The 16191-nt window shown below is 38.6% G+C and overlaps 1 protein-coding gene across 2 annotated transcripts in view; it reads left to right on the top strand.

The window, feature by feature from the left end:
• Positions 1 to 16191, top strand: part of DGKI (diacylglycerol kinase iota) — a 513531-nt gene that overhangs the window by 391592 nt on the left and 105748 nt on the right. For both annotated transcript variants that reach the window (XM_070788214.1, XM_070788213.1), the window contains exon 23: positions 14201 to 14280. In XM_070788214.1, coding sequence (XP_070644315.1) covers positions 14201 to 14280 — 80 coding nt within the window. The remainder of the gene's footprint in view (positions 1 to 14200; positions 14281 to 16191) is intronic.

Below are 16191 nucleotides of genomic sequence, written 5' to 3'. Positions count from 1 at the left end.
TGGGATGGAAGCGTCTCAGGGTGTTATGTTTCCTTTTGAATGCTAATATGCCCATTAATTTCCCCTCTTGGTTCTAGGTGAACGGTGGGCAGGTAACAATGACAGGTTGTTGTACGATAAACCTGTGGTATGCAGGGAGAAAATTGGATTGAACTATTGCCAACTCATTCTGTCTAATTATCATCAGCCATCAAGTTAGAATTTTCGTGCCCTGATAACCCTGACACATTCAGAACTAATGAGGTAACATGGAAAGATTTAGGTGTGCCCTGCCGTCCTCCCTTAGGGCTTTCCTTTCTCTGGTCCACGACCTCCCCTCCTTGATGTTCCCCTCCAGCCCCTTATCTTCTTGTTGATTTTTTGAATAGTGGTTACACTCGGGCTAAGAAAGCAAATAATGTTTGTTTTTCTGTATGTCATTATTCTCTGGTAACAGCAAAGTATCTGTCTGAGGGAAACTCAGAACGGTTTCTTTTTTTCCTCTTTGCTCTTGATTTTTTTATTTTTTTAAATCAATAGACATTACTTATTTTTTCTTAATTTATTATTATTATTATTTTATTTTAATTGGAGGCTAATTACTTTACAATATTGTGGTGCTTTTGCCATACATTGACATGAATCAGCCATGGTTGTACATGTGTTCCCCATCCTGAACCCACCCTCCTACCATCCCATCCCTCAGGGTCATCCCAGGGCACCAGCCCTGAGCACCCGGAAACATGTATATTATCATATGTGAAATAGATCGCCAGTCCAGGTTGGATGCATGAAATAGACATTACCTTTTAGATAACTTTTAGTTTTACAGAAAAATGAAGTCAAAGTAGAGTTCCATATATCCCCTCAACCTTCCCCCAGCCTCCAATACAGTTTCTCCAACTGTTCACATCTTGTGTGAGAGTGGTACATTGTTAGAATTGATGTAAAAGTGGTAGTATATTCTTATTAACTAAAACCCATACTTCACAATAGGATTCATTCTTGTGTTCTACAGTTTTATGGGTTTTCACAGAGGTGTGACATGTGTCCACCATGACAGTGTCATACAGAACAGCTTCACTGCTCTAAATACCCACTGTGCTTCAGTCCCTCCCCGCAAGTCCTGGGCAACTACTGATCTGTTTGCTATCTCCTTGGATTTGCCTCTTCCAGAATTCCGTATAGTTGGAATTGTGCAGTATGTGGCCTTTTCAGACTGGCTTCTTTCCTAACAGTATACGTTTAAGTTTCCTCCATTGTCTTTTATGGCTCGGAAACTCTTCTCTTTGTTGCTGAATAACGTTCTGTTGTGTGATAACCACTGTGTTTATCCTTCCACCTATCAAAGAACATCTCAGTTGCTTCAAAGTTTCAGCAGTTAAAAATAAAGATGCTATGAACATTCATGGGCAAATTTTTGTGGGGGCCTAATTTTCAACTCATCTTGGTAAATGCCAAGTAGTTCAGTTGCTGGATCATACAGTTAGGGTTTGTATACATTTGTAAGAAACTGCTAAGCTGTCTTCCAAAGAGGCTCTACCATTTTGCATTCCCACCAACAATAAGAGTTCCTGTTGCTCTAGGTTTTCATTGGCATTTGGAATTGTTCATTTTTTTCTATTTTATCTGCCATGCTGCTGCTGCTGCTAAGTCGCTTCAGTCGTGTCTGACTCTGTGCGACCCCAGCGACAGCAGCCCACCAGGCTCCCCCGTCCCTGGGATTCTCCAGGCAAGAACACTGGAGTGGGTTGCCATTTCCTTCTCCAGTGCATGAAAGTGAAAAGTCAAAGTGAAGTCGCTCAGTCATGTCCAACTCTTCGCGACCCCATGGACTGCAGCCCACCAGGCTCCTCCATCCATGGGATTTGCCAGTTAAGAGTACTGGAGTGGGGTGCCGTTGGCTTCTCCATTATCTGTCATAGTAGATGTGTAATAGGGTCACATTGTTGTTTTAATTTTCAGTTCTCTCATAACATATGAATGGAAAGCCCAGTGGTTTAGCAGTAAAAATCTGCCTGCAATGCGGAAGGTTTGGAGATGTTGGTTCATTCTTCAGGTCAGGAAGATACCCTGGAAATGACAACCCACTCCAATATTTTTGCCTGGGAAAACCCATGGACAAAGGAGCCTGGTGGGCTACAGTCCGTGGGATTGCAAAAGAGTCAGACATAACTTAGCGACTAATCAACAACCATAACATACTACCTTAAACACATTTTTCATATGCTTATTTGTCATCTGTGCATCCTGTTAGGTGAGATGTCAGTTCAGATCTTTTGTCCACTTTTTTATTGACTCCCTTATTGTTGAGTTTTAAGAGTTTTTTGCATATTTTGAATGCTGGTCTTTTATCAGGTATGTGTTTTGCCAATATTTTTCCCCACTCTGTCTTGTCTTTTTGTTTTCTTAACAGTGCCTTTCACAGAGCAGAAGTTTTTATTTTGAGTCCAAGTCATCAACTTTTTCTATTATGGATCATGCTTTTGATGTTATTTCTATTATAAAATATAACTACCAAACCCAAGCTTACCTGGCTTCACTCCTATCTTATTTTCTAGGGAAAAATTTCTTTTTCAGACTATATGCCTCTGAAGACTGCATTCTGTTGTTTTTGTGTTGCTCAGTTGTGTCTGACTCTTTGTGACCCCATAGACTGCTGCAGCATGCCAGCTCCTCTGCCCTTCACTATCTCCCAGAGTTTGCTCAAACTCATGTCCACTGCATCCGTGATGCTATCTAACCATCTCATCCTCTGCCACCCCCTTCTCCTCCTGCCCTCAATTTTTCCCAGCATCAGGGCCTTTTTAAAACTGCTTATAAACTGATGGAAAGATAGCAAAGCTTTGACAAACTGTATTGATTATGTCAGTAAACCTAAAATTAACGCTTAAGGGAATGTCAGCCTTTTAAAAGTGTATCTCTGAAGAGTGTTAGCATAAACTATGTTCATTTTAAGATTATCTATGTATTTGATGGTTTTGCCCATAAAATTCGGAATGCGTTTCTGTTTTACAAATTTTTAACCCCGTTGTTACATTTATTGTCCTTTTCAGAAAGCAGCAACCTTTTTATTTAGCCTTAACAGAGCCTTTGCAATTCTATTATTTTTCTGCATATATTTAGAGCTTAAAATCCCTTCTTTGTAAACCTTTGCAGTTTCTGAGACGCTTTTCCCTAAGGTCTCACACCTTCTTTTAATGATCCCATTGAAGATACCTTTGTTTGTGATTTGAATGGGTAAATAGCTCCTTTAGCTACAACTCTGTTTGAACAGGAATTGCACTATAATTGCTCATGTGTCAGATAATTAAATCCTTTCTTTCTTTTTAAATGCTGAGCTTTCAGCCCTTTCTTTCCATCGTGATACCTTGTTGAACACATCACAGTATCTTGCAGGGAATGAATTAGCTGCTGTGCAGTTTCTCCCTTTAATAAATCTCAGTAACAGTTTCATGTGGATTTTGTGGCAAAGGTGGCTCTTTCTTGCTTTGACTCCAAGGGTCTTTGCTTGTGTCGTAAAGCAGCCAGCTGTGATTCCTTGCAGGTTTGGTTGATTCTTTTATTTATATGCTGTGGTTTAGGCTTGGCCTTTAGAAGCTTTGGTACAATATCATCTGCTGTAGAAGTCACTACCTTTGATCTGCTGAAAGTGACTTTATGAATGGCTGGTACATGTTGATATGGAATTAGAAGAAATCCATGAATTTAATAAGGCTTATAGGAATGAATATAGAATTGAATCACAGATACTGTGTTCTGCAGACACTGACATCTTTAATCCTCACCATGACCCAGGTACCATGATACCAAGGACAAGATAAGTTCATTGAGCACTCAGAATGATCAAAAACATCTGCCATTCTGATTTTTCTAATTAGTTATTTACCAAGAATAAAAAAACATTAAAATGAATGTTTTAATGTAGTTTAAACCTATCCTAGCAAAAACTACCAGATTAATGATATCAAATGTTGACAACCCAAAACTAATGTTAAGTAAATGCTCTATCAAAAATCTGAGGGAAATATTTTTAATATCTTGTGCATCTGACATAATAAACTTTTTCCACTTCAGTTGAGAACATGGTTTCACATTTAGTTTATGCTGTCAATTAGCTCATCAGCTCCGTATGGGAAATTCTAATGCAGTCATTTTAATAGCAACACAAATCACATGATTGTCCATAATGATTCCGATTAAAGTCAGATATACTCTTGCTGCCTCTACTGCCCCCATAATCCTGCTCACAATATTTTAGTAGCATGTAGTTCTTTATAAAGTAAGAAAGAGTTTAACTTGGTGACTCTTACATTGCAGATATGGTTAGAACTTTTCAACAGCTTGACTTACCACAGTCTCAGAAGCTGGCCTATTGGGAAGGGAAGGGAATGGCGTGTCTTTTAAAAGTAAAAAGGGGAAGGGAATGGCATGTCTTTAAAAGTGATCCCACCCCTGCCAGGTGTGTTTAGGAAGCATGTGTGTGTCTTGACTCATAGTTTCTGAGTCTCAGGGCCATACCCCTTTGTCCCAGGCTGAAATTGCTCACTTTGGCCTTGCTTCCGGAGTGTCACAGCCTTTCCCTGGTTCTTGTGTAGCTCTGGGTACAGGACTTGTCATTCTGCCCTCACTCCTCGGTCAGCCTGTCACCAGTTTCTGGCTTCACTGCTCTGAACTCAGTGTTGAAAGGAGAGACTCCATCACCTGTGAGGCCCAGGATTAATAAGAAGGAGGGATAATACAGGAGATGGGCTCTCTGGTCAGAGAAGCCTGGGATGAAACCCGGGTGCTCTATGTGGAAGCCATGACCTTTCAGGGCATGTTACCTCATCTTCCTGAGACTAGGTTTCCTCATTTTAGAAATTGGACTAGTGATATCCACCTCTTGGGATTGTGGTAAAGATTAAATAACACCATAAAACAAGTACATGGCTTGTGTTCAGTACCTTGTCTTCTCCTCCTCCGGCTCCTTCCCACCCTGCTCTTCCTTTTCTTCCTCTTCCCATTCTTGTTTCTCCTTCTTTGTATCACATAATCATTACTGTCTTTTTCCTCTTTTGTTGTTCAGTTGCTCAGTCATGTCTGACTCTTTTCGACCTCATGGACTGCAGCATGCCAGGCTACTCTGTCCTTCACTATCTCCTGGAGTTTGCTCAGACTCATGTCCATTGAGTCAGTGATGCCATCCAACCATCTCATCCTCTTGCCCCCTTCTCCTCCTGCCCTCAGTCCTTCCCAACATCAAGATCTTTTCCAGTGCATCAACTCTTCACATCAGGTGGCCAGAGTATTGAAGCTTCAGCTTCAGCATTAGTCCATCCAATAAATAGTCAGGGTTGATTTCCTTTAGGATTGACTGGTTTGATCTCCTTGCAGTCCCAAGGGGCTCTCAAGAGTCTTCTCCAGCACCACAGTTCGAAAGCACCAATTCTTCAATGCTCAGCCTTCTTTATGGTCTAACTCTCACATCGGTATGTGACGACTGGAAAGACCATAGCTTTGACTATATGGACCATTGTTGTAAAGTAATGTCTCTGCTTTTTAAATATGCTATCTAGGTATAGCTTTAAATATACTATGGTTTAGAGTATGCTCCCAGAATATACATATGCACAAAGCTGTTCTGGCACAGCTGGCTAGTCCAAAGGTGGAGATAGGATTCACTAAGAGAAGAAAACGAATGACTTCAGCCACCCTCCTCCTGCTATCATGGTTGCTTCTCTGAACCACCAGGCTGAGGTTCAGAACAGCTGGGTGAGGTGAGGATGACCACTCCTCACTCAGTCCAGCAGGAGAGTTTTGCATATGAGAACTCATGAAGTTTGCAGTTTTGTTCACCTCAGATTCCTGTACATTGTGAATTCACCAACCTTAATTCAGTTTGCTCACACTTCTGTGGTGGTACCAGAATAAAATGGCTACAGAGATCTTGGGGAGTGGGGAGGGGTGTTCATTTAAGACTTGATCCCCAAGGATCTTTTGTCTTCAATCAAATAACTTATTGTCTTGAGGAAACAATTGGGTTGTCTTTTGCATTATATTTCTGACTCTTTAAAAATGTTTTTCAAGTTTTCTTAAGGTGGCTCATATGTTAAAGAATCCACCTACAGTGCAGGGGACCTGGCTTGGAAAGATCCCCTGGAGGAGGGCATGACAGTCCACTCCAGTATTCTTGTCTGGAGAATCCCATGGACAGAGAGGCCTGGTAGGCTACAGTCCCTGTGGTTGCATAGAGTTGGACCAACTGAGTGACTAACATATGTACACACACACTCTGACTCTGAAAAATATTTTATAAGTTTTCTGAAAACTATAGGAATTTTCTATGTGATTGCCTCTAAGAACTTTGGTTTTCAATGTTTTGGGCAGTTCAGTTCCATATATAGATATCTGAGCCTAAATCAGATTTATTTCCTGACTCTGTTCATCAATTGTGCTGAAATATATATTTTAGAAACAATATTTCATATATTTTCTTTTAGTGCATATATACTTTAGAAGTTTCTTATAGATAAAAGAGTATACTTGTGTACTGGTTGCTAGAAAATTTTGAATTTGTTAAAGATGAATGGTGTTAATTTATTCACTACTTGACATAAATTTGCATAATGACTTCAGGTAGTCCTAACTTCAACTGTAGAAGACAAAATTAATTATCATGAACTGTTGGCATTTTATTTCAGACATAAAATTGAGAGCATGTGATATGAAATATATAATGGATTTCTCAACCAATTAATTTAATCACCTTCTGGATTATGAGGCATTTAAACAAGCAGAGATAGGGAAAGGAGGTTAATGGGGGCCATGGTGAAGCCTGAGAAGGAAGCCAGGGTAGTGCTTGTGTTTTAGCTATAGAGAGGTACTTGGTAGTATAATTTTCTCAGGGCTGAGAATCACCAGTCAACTCGACAATCTTCCCTGTTTCTGTACCTGTATTTGTCATAGTTTTATCATTGTCTTAGTCTGCTTGGGTTGCTGTAACAAAATATTAGCCTGGTGACTTAAACAATGGAGATCTATTTTCTCTCAGTCCCGGAGGCTGGAAAGTCTATGATCAAGGACTTGGTTGATTTGGCCGATTTGTTTTCTGGTAAGAGCACTCCTCCCGGCTTGTAGACTGCTGGGTTCATGCTGTGTTCCCAAAGTGGGAGAGAGCGAGCATGCGAGTGCTCTGTGGCATCTCTTCTTCCAAGGGCACTAATTCCATCATGAAGGCCCCACTTTCATGACCCCATCTAACTCTAATTACTTCCCAAAGAAGGCACATTTCCAGTTACCATCATATCAGGGTTAGGACCTCAACATGTGAATTTGGGGGCCACAATCATTCAGTTTATGACAATAGTGTTAGCTTAGGTTTCAAACATGTTACAACTCAGATGGTTCTTAAAGGATTAACCCTTTAGTTAATTGTTATTCATTTATACTAAAGTGCCAAGAAGGATCTGAAAGTATATTTTGGTAGAAGGAGAGTCAGAGAAGTTGTTTAAGAACGGTAGGATATAGAGTAAGGGAAATAAATTTGTCCTCAGTCAACCAAGGAATACTACTGCTAGAAATTAGGAAGCACACTGGATCCAGCTAGGCAGGGGCAAAGACCAAAGAAGTTTTGTTTGCTGGATTTTTTTTTTCTCTTTCTTTTTTTATTTTATTTTATTTTAACTTTACAATATTGTATTGGTTGGAATGATTAACACATGGATGGTTTTGACATATATTACATCTGGTACTAAGGACATTCATCTTTTTGGTTCCACAGAGAACAAACCATAATGCTCATTAGCCACATATGTTTATTTAAACTTTAATTGCATAAGATAAAAATTCAGTTTCTCAGTCACGCAAGCCACATTTCAAGGACTTAGTTTGATATGTGGCTCGTGGCTCCTGTATTGGACATACAGACAGGTCTGTTGGACACGGCTTCTCTAAAGACTTCTGAGGCCCAGATAATGCAGCAAGGTAATCCTGCTGCTTATTATATAAACACACCCACAAACAAATACACATGCCATGATGAGCCATGAAGTCATGACTGCTCAATGTGCCTGGTGTCCATTACTAGAGGTGGATTGCAACAGTAGGTTTCATTTGGGGGCTTTTGATGACTTCTCTACTTTTTCCTATTTGATACTAATATAGAATTTTTTTTAATTCACAGAAAACATTGCAGAGAATATACAGTGAACTCTGGCACCACTATCAGTAAAATCAATTGCCACAGATAGGTTGTATTTCTTATTTTCAATTCTGAGATACTGTATACAGAAATATACATAAACACACATACACATACTTGTTCTGTTCATAAATGTTCATATACATGTATATATACATGTATATACACCTATACCCGTATACATATATATATATATATATACACACACATATGTATGTGTATATAATGCATAGACTTAAAGATTAATAATAAATGGGCATTCATGTACCTCCCACTAAGATTAAGAAGCAGAACAAATACCTCACCTTATCCCTCTTCTACCAAGATAATCCCAGTATGCTGACTTCTCTACTTGCCATTTTCTTCATACGTATGTATTTACCATCAATATATGCATTCCTCATTCAGATACAGCAGTTTTGAAAAATCAAGTAGCAATCTTAAACCTCCCTGAGCAAGGAAGTGATGATGCTTTCACTTTTAGATGAAGGCTGTCAAGATCAGGAAAGAATCTCAGGAATAGTGTCTGGCTTCAGTTACCCTGGTGGCTCGGATGGTAATAGTGCAAGAGACCTGGGTTCGATATCTGGGAGGATCCCCTGGAGAAAGGAATGGCTACCCACTCCAGTATTCTTGCCTGGAGAAATTCATGGACAGAGGAGCCATAATCCATGGGATCACAAAGAGTTGGACACAATTGAGCAACTAACACTTTTCAGCTTCCCCAAGAGTACCTGTGCACCCATTCTGTGAGGTTTAATGGACAAGGTCATGATTGCATTCTGGAAAGCATTTGGTAAGGTGTTAGGGTGGGTTCTAGCTATCATGTGGAACTGTCGTTATAAGGGATGGACTTCTTTGAATTTTTCTCCTTCACCAAGACCTAACTGTTGCTCTCAAGAACAGGTTAAGGCAGAGTAAATCTTGGGGTGATTGAAAACTGGCTCAGACTCACTTAGACATTCTGTCCTTAGGTTGAAAAATAACTCTCCTGTGATGGTGAGACTCGGTGATGACGGCTCTCTACATCTCGTCCTATTAAGTCACTGTGCTCCAATATATCTGTCACCCTAGAATCTTCTAGCCCCATCTCCTTGGAGGGTTTTTTTTTTTTTCTTTGTTAGATTCCCCATTATATCCCATGCATTCCTCATTCTTGTTCCAAATTCAACTTTTGTTGGTGCAAGTTCTGCAGTAACTTTTTAGTGGAGGGTATGTCCTTTATTCAGTCCTTGAACTTGTTTGGTGTTTTGAATTATGTGTAAAAGTCGTAGAATTCTGAATCCATTGCTTCCTTGCTTCTGTGACTGTGCAGTTGCCTTTGAGAAGTTTAAAACTGTCTAATCCCCATTTTCTTTGCCGTCTAATTTTTCCTCTTTGGAAATTTGTAGACCCCTCTCTTTGTTCCCAATATTCTTAAATTTCAAAGTAAAATGTCTTCCTGTTGTCCTTTAGTTATTGTGCTTGTTGGGCAGTTCAAGTTGGAAACTGCTGTTCTTCAGTTCTAAGAAATAGTCTTGATTTTTTGTTTGTTTCTGATAATTACTTCTATTTCTGATTTTTGGAACTCCTGTCATTGGAAAGTTGGACCACTGGGTCAGTCTTATTTTCCTTACCTTTTCTTATGCCTCCTTTTATTTCTGCTCTTCTTTTGTAAAGATTTCTTTAACTTCATCTTCTAACCCTTCTATTAAACTCCATTCTATCAAGTTTCAAGGACCTATTTGTTCTCTGAATAATGACCCATTTTCTTCTTCATATAATCTTTTAATATAATCATATTTATATTTCATGGAGGGAATATTCTCTCTTAACTCTCTGAGGATTCCCCAGATAAGACTCTTCAGATCTCTTTCTAAGAATGTGTGGTCTGGCTGCCAGCTTTCTGGAAAGTCTAGTGAGAGGAACAAGTTGGGTATCTCTGCATTCTGTAGATGATTAGTTAATCCCCATTTTCTATAAAGTAACTACACCTAACCAAGAGTAGGTGGTAGAATCTAGTGATTTAATATCCAGTGATTCTTATTTTAACTGCAAATGATGTTTCTGGGTAGCGCATCTTCTGACGGTTTTACAGTATAAATTGTGTTGGTTCTTATCCACCCCCACGTATAGTTTAGAATTAGACTGTCTAGGGCCTTTGAGTCAGTTATGAGTTTTCCATGTGCTTTATCCATTGCCATTTTCTCCTCACTCTCTCTCTTTGTTGGTTTATATCTTTTTTAAAATGCATGTGCTGTAATTTAGTAGTGTTTCTGGCACAAGAGAAGTAAGTATGTGTTAAATCTGCCTTCTTAACATAGAAACCAGCTTGTTCTTTATTGCTTAGTTAGAACTTGTAAATTCCATTTGAGCCCTGCAATAAAAGTTCCATTATGTAGGTTGAGTATTGGCTGATGCTTATTGCAGTCAAATAAAATCTCTAACACTAAAATAAGATGAATCATCAAGATCAGGAATAGTAATGCTAATGCTTGGGTGAGAAGTATTCTCACTGCTCCCAATTAAATGAAGGAAGCTTCACTGAGGTTTGGCCAATTGGTTGTCAGCAGTGTAAAAGGAAGGTGGTAATTTTACACAAGTTTCTGGTTTCTCTTCACCATTTAAAGCCTCAAACAGAAGTGTCAGATTACAGTATTTTTGTACTACAGTTATCTTTTCCATCAAAGAGTAAAAGTTAGTTTTAAATCAGCAGAATATAACTTACAGAACTACTACCAGCTAATCCTTGTGACACGATACATTGAAAAATAGATTTTTGGTTTATCCAATTTTCTAGCTCAAGAGGCTCAAAAGTTAGTAAAGGGAGTGAAGAAGAACTAATGTTGATGTTCTGGATATTATTTTTGAATATAGTATTGCATTTAATCTTCCCCCAATCCTAGAAGATACCTATTCTAAATCCTATAGCCTTCAATCCAAGGATCAAGTTCAGTTCAGTTCAGTCGCTCAGTCATGTCTGACTCTTTGTGACTCCATGGACACCAGGCTTCCCAAGATTACTCAAACTCATGTCCATCGAGTCAGTGATGCCATCCAACCATCTCATCTTCTGTCATCCCCTTCTCCTCCTTCAGTCTTTCCCAGCATCAGGGTCTTTCAAATGAGTCAGTTCTTCACATGTGGTGGCCAAAGTATTGGAGTTTCAGCTTCAGCATCAGTCCTTCCAATGAATATTCAGGACTGATTTTCTTTAGGATGGACTGGTTGGATCTCCTTGAAGTCTAAGGGACTCTCAAGAGTCTTCTCCAACACCACAGTTCAAAAGCATCAATTCTTCAGCACTCAGCTTTCTTTATAGTTCAACTCTCACATCCATACATAACCACTGGAAAAACCACAGCTTTGACTAGACAGAGCTTTGTTGGCAAAGTTATGTCTCTGCTTTTTAATATGCTGTCTAAGATCAAAGGATCAAAGGAATTAAGTTTCAAGACAAAACAGCTAACATGAGTCATTTGTAAGACCAGAGCACTGGGCTATGAATCCAAGAGAGAATGACCATAAATTCTTTCTAGTGCACAGTAGTACTTTCATAGGATAAATTTGACAACAAATGCCAGTAATCGTACTATGAAATTGTGATATAGGATGCCTTTTTCCTTTTTTTAATCCTAATTGAATAGCTAATATCAATCAAATTTCTCTTAATTAGCTTCTTGAGGAATCAGCAAAGTTGCTGATTTTATACTCAGTAGAAATGAATGACACATCTTTGCAAACTTTTTCCTAGACATTCATTATTTTGGGTCTAGAATGTCCAATCTTTAAGTGTACTTTAAAGTATCTTCTACCAAGTATATTGAATTAACGACCAGACTAACTCCAAGCATTGGTATTAAGAAGGAGATCCGAGGTGTTGACCAAATTCCTGCATTCCCATATAAGATGCCTCCTCATTTAAGTAAATAGGTAAATGTTAATGGAATTTTATGTCTCTGCATTTGCACGTTTGAAATTAAGAGAAAATTTCATTAAACAAGATTCAGATATGGACTCTCATGATAAGTATAGTTGTATTCTGTTCCCACAATCTGTGATTTACTTTCTAGGCCAAAATTCTAGGTTTTCCTCCTCATTCATCAAAGATTAGAAATCCTTATTCTTCTCTTACTTAACTAGATCACCTTATTTGAACCTACTGAGTAGTCTAGTTGAGGATAATTACGTCAGTCACTACTTTTAGGAATCTCTTTATTGAATTTCCCTTTCATTCCTTTCAAATATGCATGATTGCCATACTGAAGACTTTTTTTGGAAATTTCTAGCTATATACAAAAAAAAAAAAGAAAGAGAGAGAGAGAGGAAAAAGTATTTTCCCAGATTATTGTTCCCCCAAACATATGACAGTTGCATGCTTCCTCACGTACTTGCTTACCATTCTCCTGCTTAGCTTCTGGAAGAATAGACAAAGGCAAGCTCCAACCTAATGCACACTGCCTACTCTCACTTCTGAATCCCTTTTTTGTCTATCCTGTATAGACTTAGTTCTTAAAGACACACTTTCTCTTTCACACTTGCACAGGCTCTAAGCTTGTCTTCCTCCTCCCTCCACACCTTTGTATGAAAAAAACAAAGTTTTATTACATATCTACCAGATATTGGGGTTGTAAAGGAAATAAGTCTTATTCCTGTGGTGAGAGAGTCCGTACTGATTCATAGGCTTACATAGCTCTACAGGGTGATGGATGTCTTCTAGTTTAATTGTGTAGCACTTTGGGAACCTAGAGGTATGAGACAGTGGTATTGACCTTCCTAAGGAGCCAATCTAGGGGTAATGTTGAGAAACAAATTCTATTTCTTTTTCTCTAGACCACTCTTGCTTCTCTAAAAGACCAATGGGGCTCCATATCCTTCAGAGAGCCTAAAACCTACCCTCCAGGCAAGAATTAGTCCCTGTCGCCTAGTCTTCAAGTGACTTAAGTTCATGCATTTACCATAGCCTGTGTTCCATATCTTATTTTTCATATGTGTATCTTCTCTACAACTTTGTGAGTTCAAGATTTTCCCATGAGTTTAAATGTATTTTATTGTCTGTATGGTTCATTTTTAAAGTCTTAGCACTTTGCATTTTCAGACCTACTTATCAATGATGAGGCTTTAAAAATTCAATGAGTGAAAGGTTTTTAAAAATCTTTAGTGGACACCACTGTCCTGTCATCTCCTTGTTAATCTCTAGTTGGTTGATTCAAGATTTTGAAATGTTTTTTAAATCATGGGTTTAATAATATAACTATACTTATAAAACCAGAAATGTACACATACATTTTTTTTGAAGTTTTGGGAAGGAGACTACTTTCATTATTTCAGACAATCCTATGGCTATATCTAAAGTAGGAGTTTCTATCTACTAAAGTCATCCTGTGACATTTACTACCACCTAGAAAAGATATTTAAAGCCCCTAACAGCTTCTCCTCATTGATTTCTGAAGCTCTGCTGCTACCACATTTACACTGACCATCTTTAAAATCAATTGGATTTTATAGCTGTGAACCTTCTAGAAGCATTTTTTTTTTTAAGTATTTCTTGCCTGTTTAGTTCTGGTATTGGCTACCAGGTAGCAACAGTACCTTGAGTAGCTTGAGTCTCTTATTAGGGAACTAATAAGTGACAGAAAGATTAAATCCCATGCATTTAAGAGGGAAAGGGGTAAATGTCCAGAATCATGATTTTTTAATTCCTCCCTGGTACCTTGGCTTTTGCAAATGCAGGCATAAATTAGCAGCTGGCTGTGAACAGCCTCTGGCCCTGTCAGTCTGCAGTTTCCATGACATTATATTTCACCTCAGGGCCACTGAGACAAAGTGTAGTGAAGGCTGGCCAGGTGGCAAGGGGCAACATGGATCATGCAAGGAAAAAATATGAAAACTGCATAAGTAAAGAGACTGAGCTCATAGGAGAGGTGCCGGGAGAGAGTGAAATATCCAAAAAAGCAGTATTGTTTATGAGAGGTCTTTTTCAACCGTAAAAAATGCATTTATGCCAAAATAGAAAAATCAAATATGTTATTTTGGACTTTCTCTTTCCTTTGCCCTCAGCCATCCCACTGGGCATTCTAGTTGTGCGTGGAGACTGTGATTTGGAGACTTGCCGTATGTACATAGATCGCCTGCAGGAGGTGAGTTTCTTTAGCCAATTATTTATGCTGCTCAGTTTTCCATTTTTGCCTACAATTACCAGCCATCTTTATTTACTTCTACAATGAGGCATTTGGGGAGAAATGGGAAAATGGTGGCCTTGTCTTTCTCATCTTTTAAGCATACACTGCATCCTCTCCCTCCCCACCCCACTGTTTCTCTGCCTCAGGTGGTTGGAATGGGAAAGGGTTGATGGGATTAGCAACAGCACGATGTTGCTCCAGTGTGATCCGTAACTATTGCTTGGAAGTCCTTGTCTTGCCAGACAGCTCACCTGTGTTTTTTGAACTCTACAGAATTTCAAGGGGTATGATAAATAATAAAGGGAAACAGAGATTTGTGGTTACTTAATGCTTTGTGTCTAGTACAAACTTCAGTCAGAGACAACTAGGTTTATTTTTTTAATGTAACTTCTACAGGAAAGAAAAATCTCTATCTCAAAAGAATTTGTGTCAGAATACAAAGGAATAATCTACTATTTTTTTCTCAGCCCGGTCTTACCACTGAGAAAGAGAAAGGGGAGTCTCATATGTGACATTCCCTTGAACTGCACCTGCAAAGCCCAGGGACCCAGATTCACTACAGTGGTCATGGGTTGTTTTTGCAGAACTTCAAGGACGAGTATTCAGTATCTTATCCGGAAAATGGCAAAACACACCACACACACACACACACACACACACACACACACACACACACACACACAAATAGCCACTTCTTCATCTTTGTTTCTTGGTGAAAGATGCACATTAGAATCACTTCTGGGGATGTGGTCAAGACATTTTTATTTTTAAAGCTATTGGGTGATTTTGATAAATACCCCAAGATGAGCAACTCTCTTCCAGACAACACATTATACATAAGTAAATATCACAAATAAAGAAGATGTATAGTGTTTAAAATCCCTTCAAATTTTGCAGCTTTGGGGCTGCAAAAGATTTAGCTTTGAACATTAGATTCTGTTTCTTTTGGTGGATATAAACTCAGGTAGAAGGCATAAAGTAATGTACTAATTACTGATTTTTCTCTTCAGCATTGTTTCGGATAGAGTTGGAATTGGGAATGCAGAATATTTTGAGATAGATGCCGATCTATGACTGTTAATAAGGGTGAGAGAAGAAAAGTCAACAGGGTTTATATTTGTGGCTTAATTTGGCTACATTTACCAAAGATAACTGGAGCATGTTAAAGTTGGTAAACTTCTTAGCATGTGACTCAGGTCCAAATCAATCCCAGAACATATAGTAGATTGTTCTTTTTTTTTTCCAAAATAATATTCTTTTATTGTAGATCCTCCCTCAAAAAAACCTTTAATAAGAAAATCATAATTGATAACAAACCTTTTTTAATATAAAATACTCGGGTAACTTAAGATCCCACAATAGCAAAATATTTGACTGGTGAATTGACTTTATTGAAAATTAGCTTAACGGTTGGGCTCATTGCACAAATATTCAACTAAAAGTAGGATTTTTTTTTTTAAGTAAAGAGCAAGCACAGATAAAGAGGTAGAGTTTTAAACTTGGGCTTAGACAGTAAGTTGATAAAGCCTGTGGGAAGCAGGTGTGAGGACAAAGGTACTCAGGATTGCTGACATCTGTAAATAGAATCACTATGCTCATTAACAAGGAAGCCTGCAGGACAGGACAGTGGCAACGACTTAGTTATAAAACTTTATACAGGGAGCCTGGCTCTCAGAATCTTCCAGTAAAACCTCATTAATTTCAGTCCTGTTAATTTGCACTTCGTGATCATGCAGAGATGGTCAGCGATCTTCTTTTGAGTCTATGGAATCTTGTTTGCCAAGCAACTTACTGGTATAAACACAATTATCATGACAGTATGTTTTTGGTCTTAGGTAAATAAATTCTTCCTAAGCGCCTAAAGGGACC

The sequence above is a fragment of the Bos indicus genome, chromosome 4 (genome assembly GCF_029378745.1).
Source record: "Bos indicus isolate NIAB-ARS_2022 breed Sahiwal x Tharparkar chromosome 4, NIAB-ARS_B.indTharparkar_mat_pri_1.0, whole genome shotgun sequence".
Taxonomy (NCBI): Eukaryota; Metazoa; Chordata; class Mammalia; order Artiodactyla; family Bovidae; genus Bos; species Bos indicus.
The sequence above is the reverse complement of the archived record's forward strand: the minus strand, read 5'-3'. Positions and strand labels throughout refer to the sequence as shown.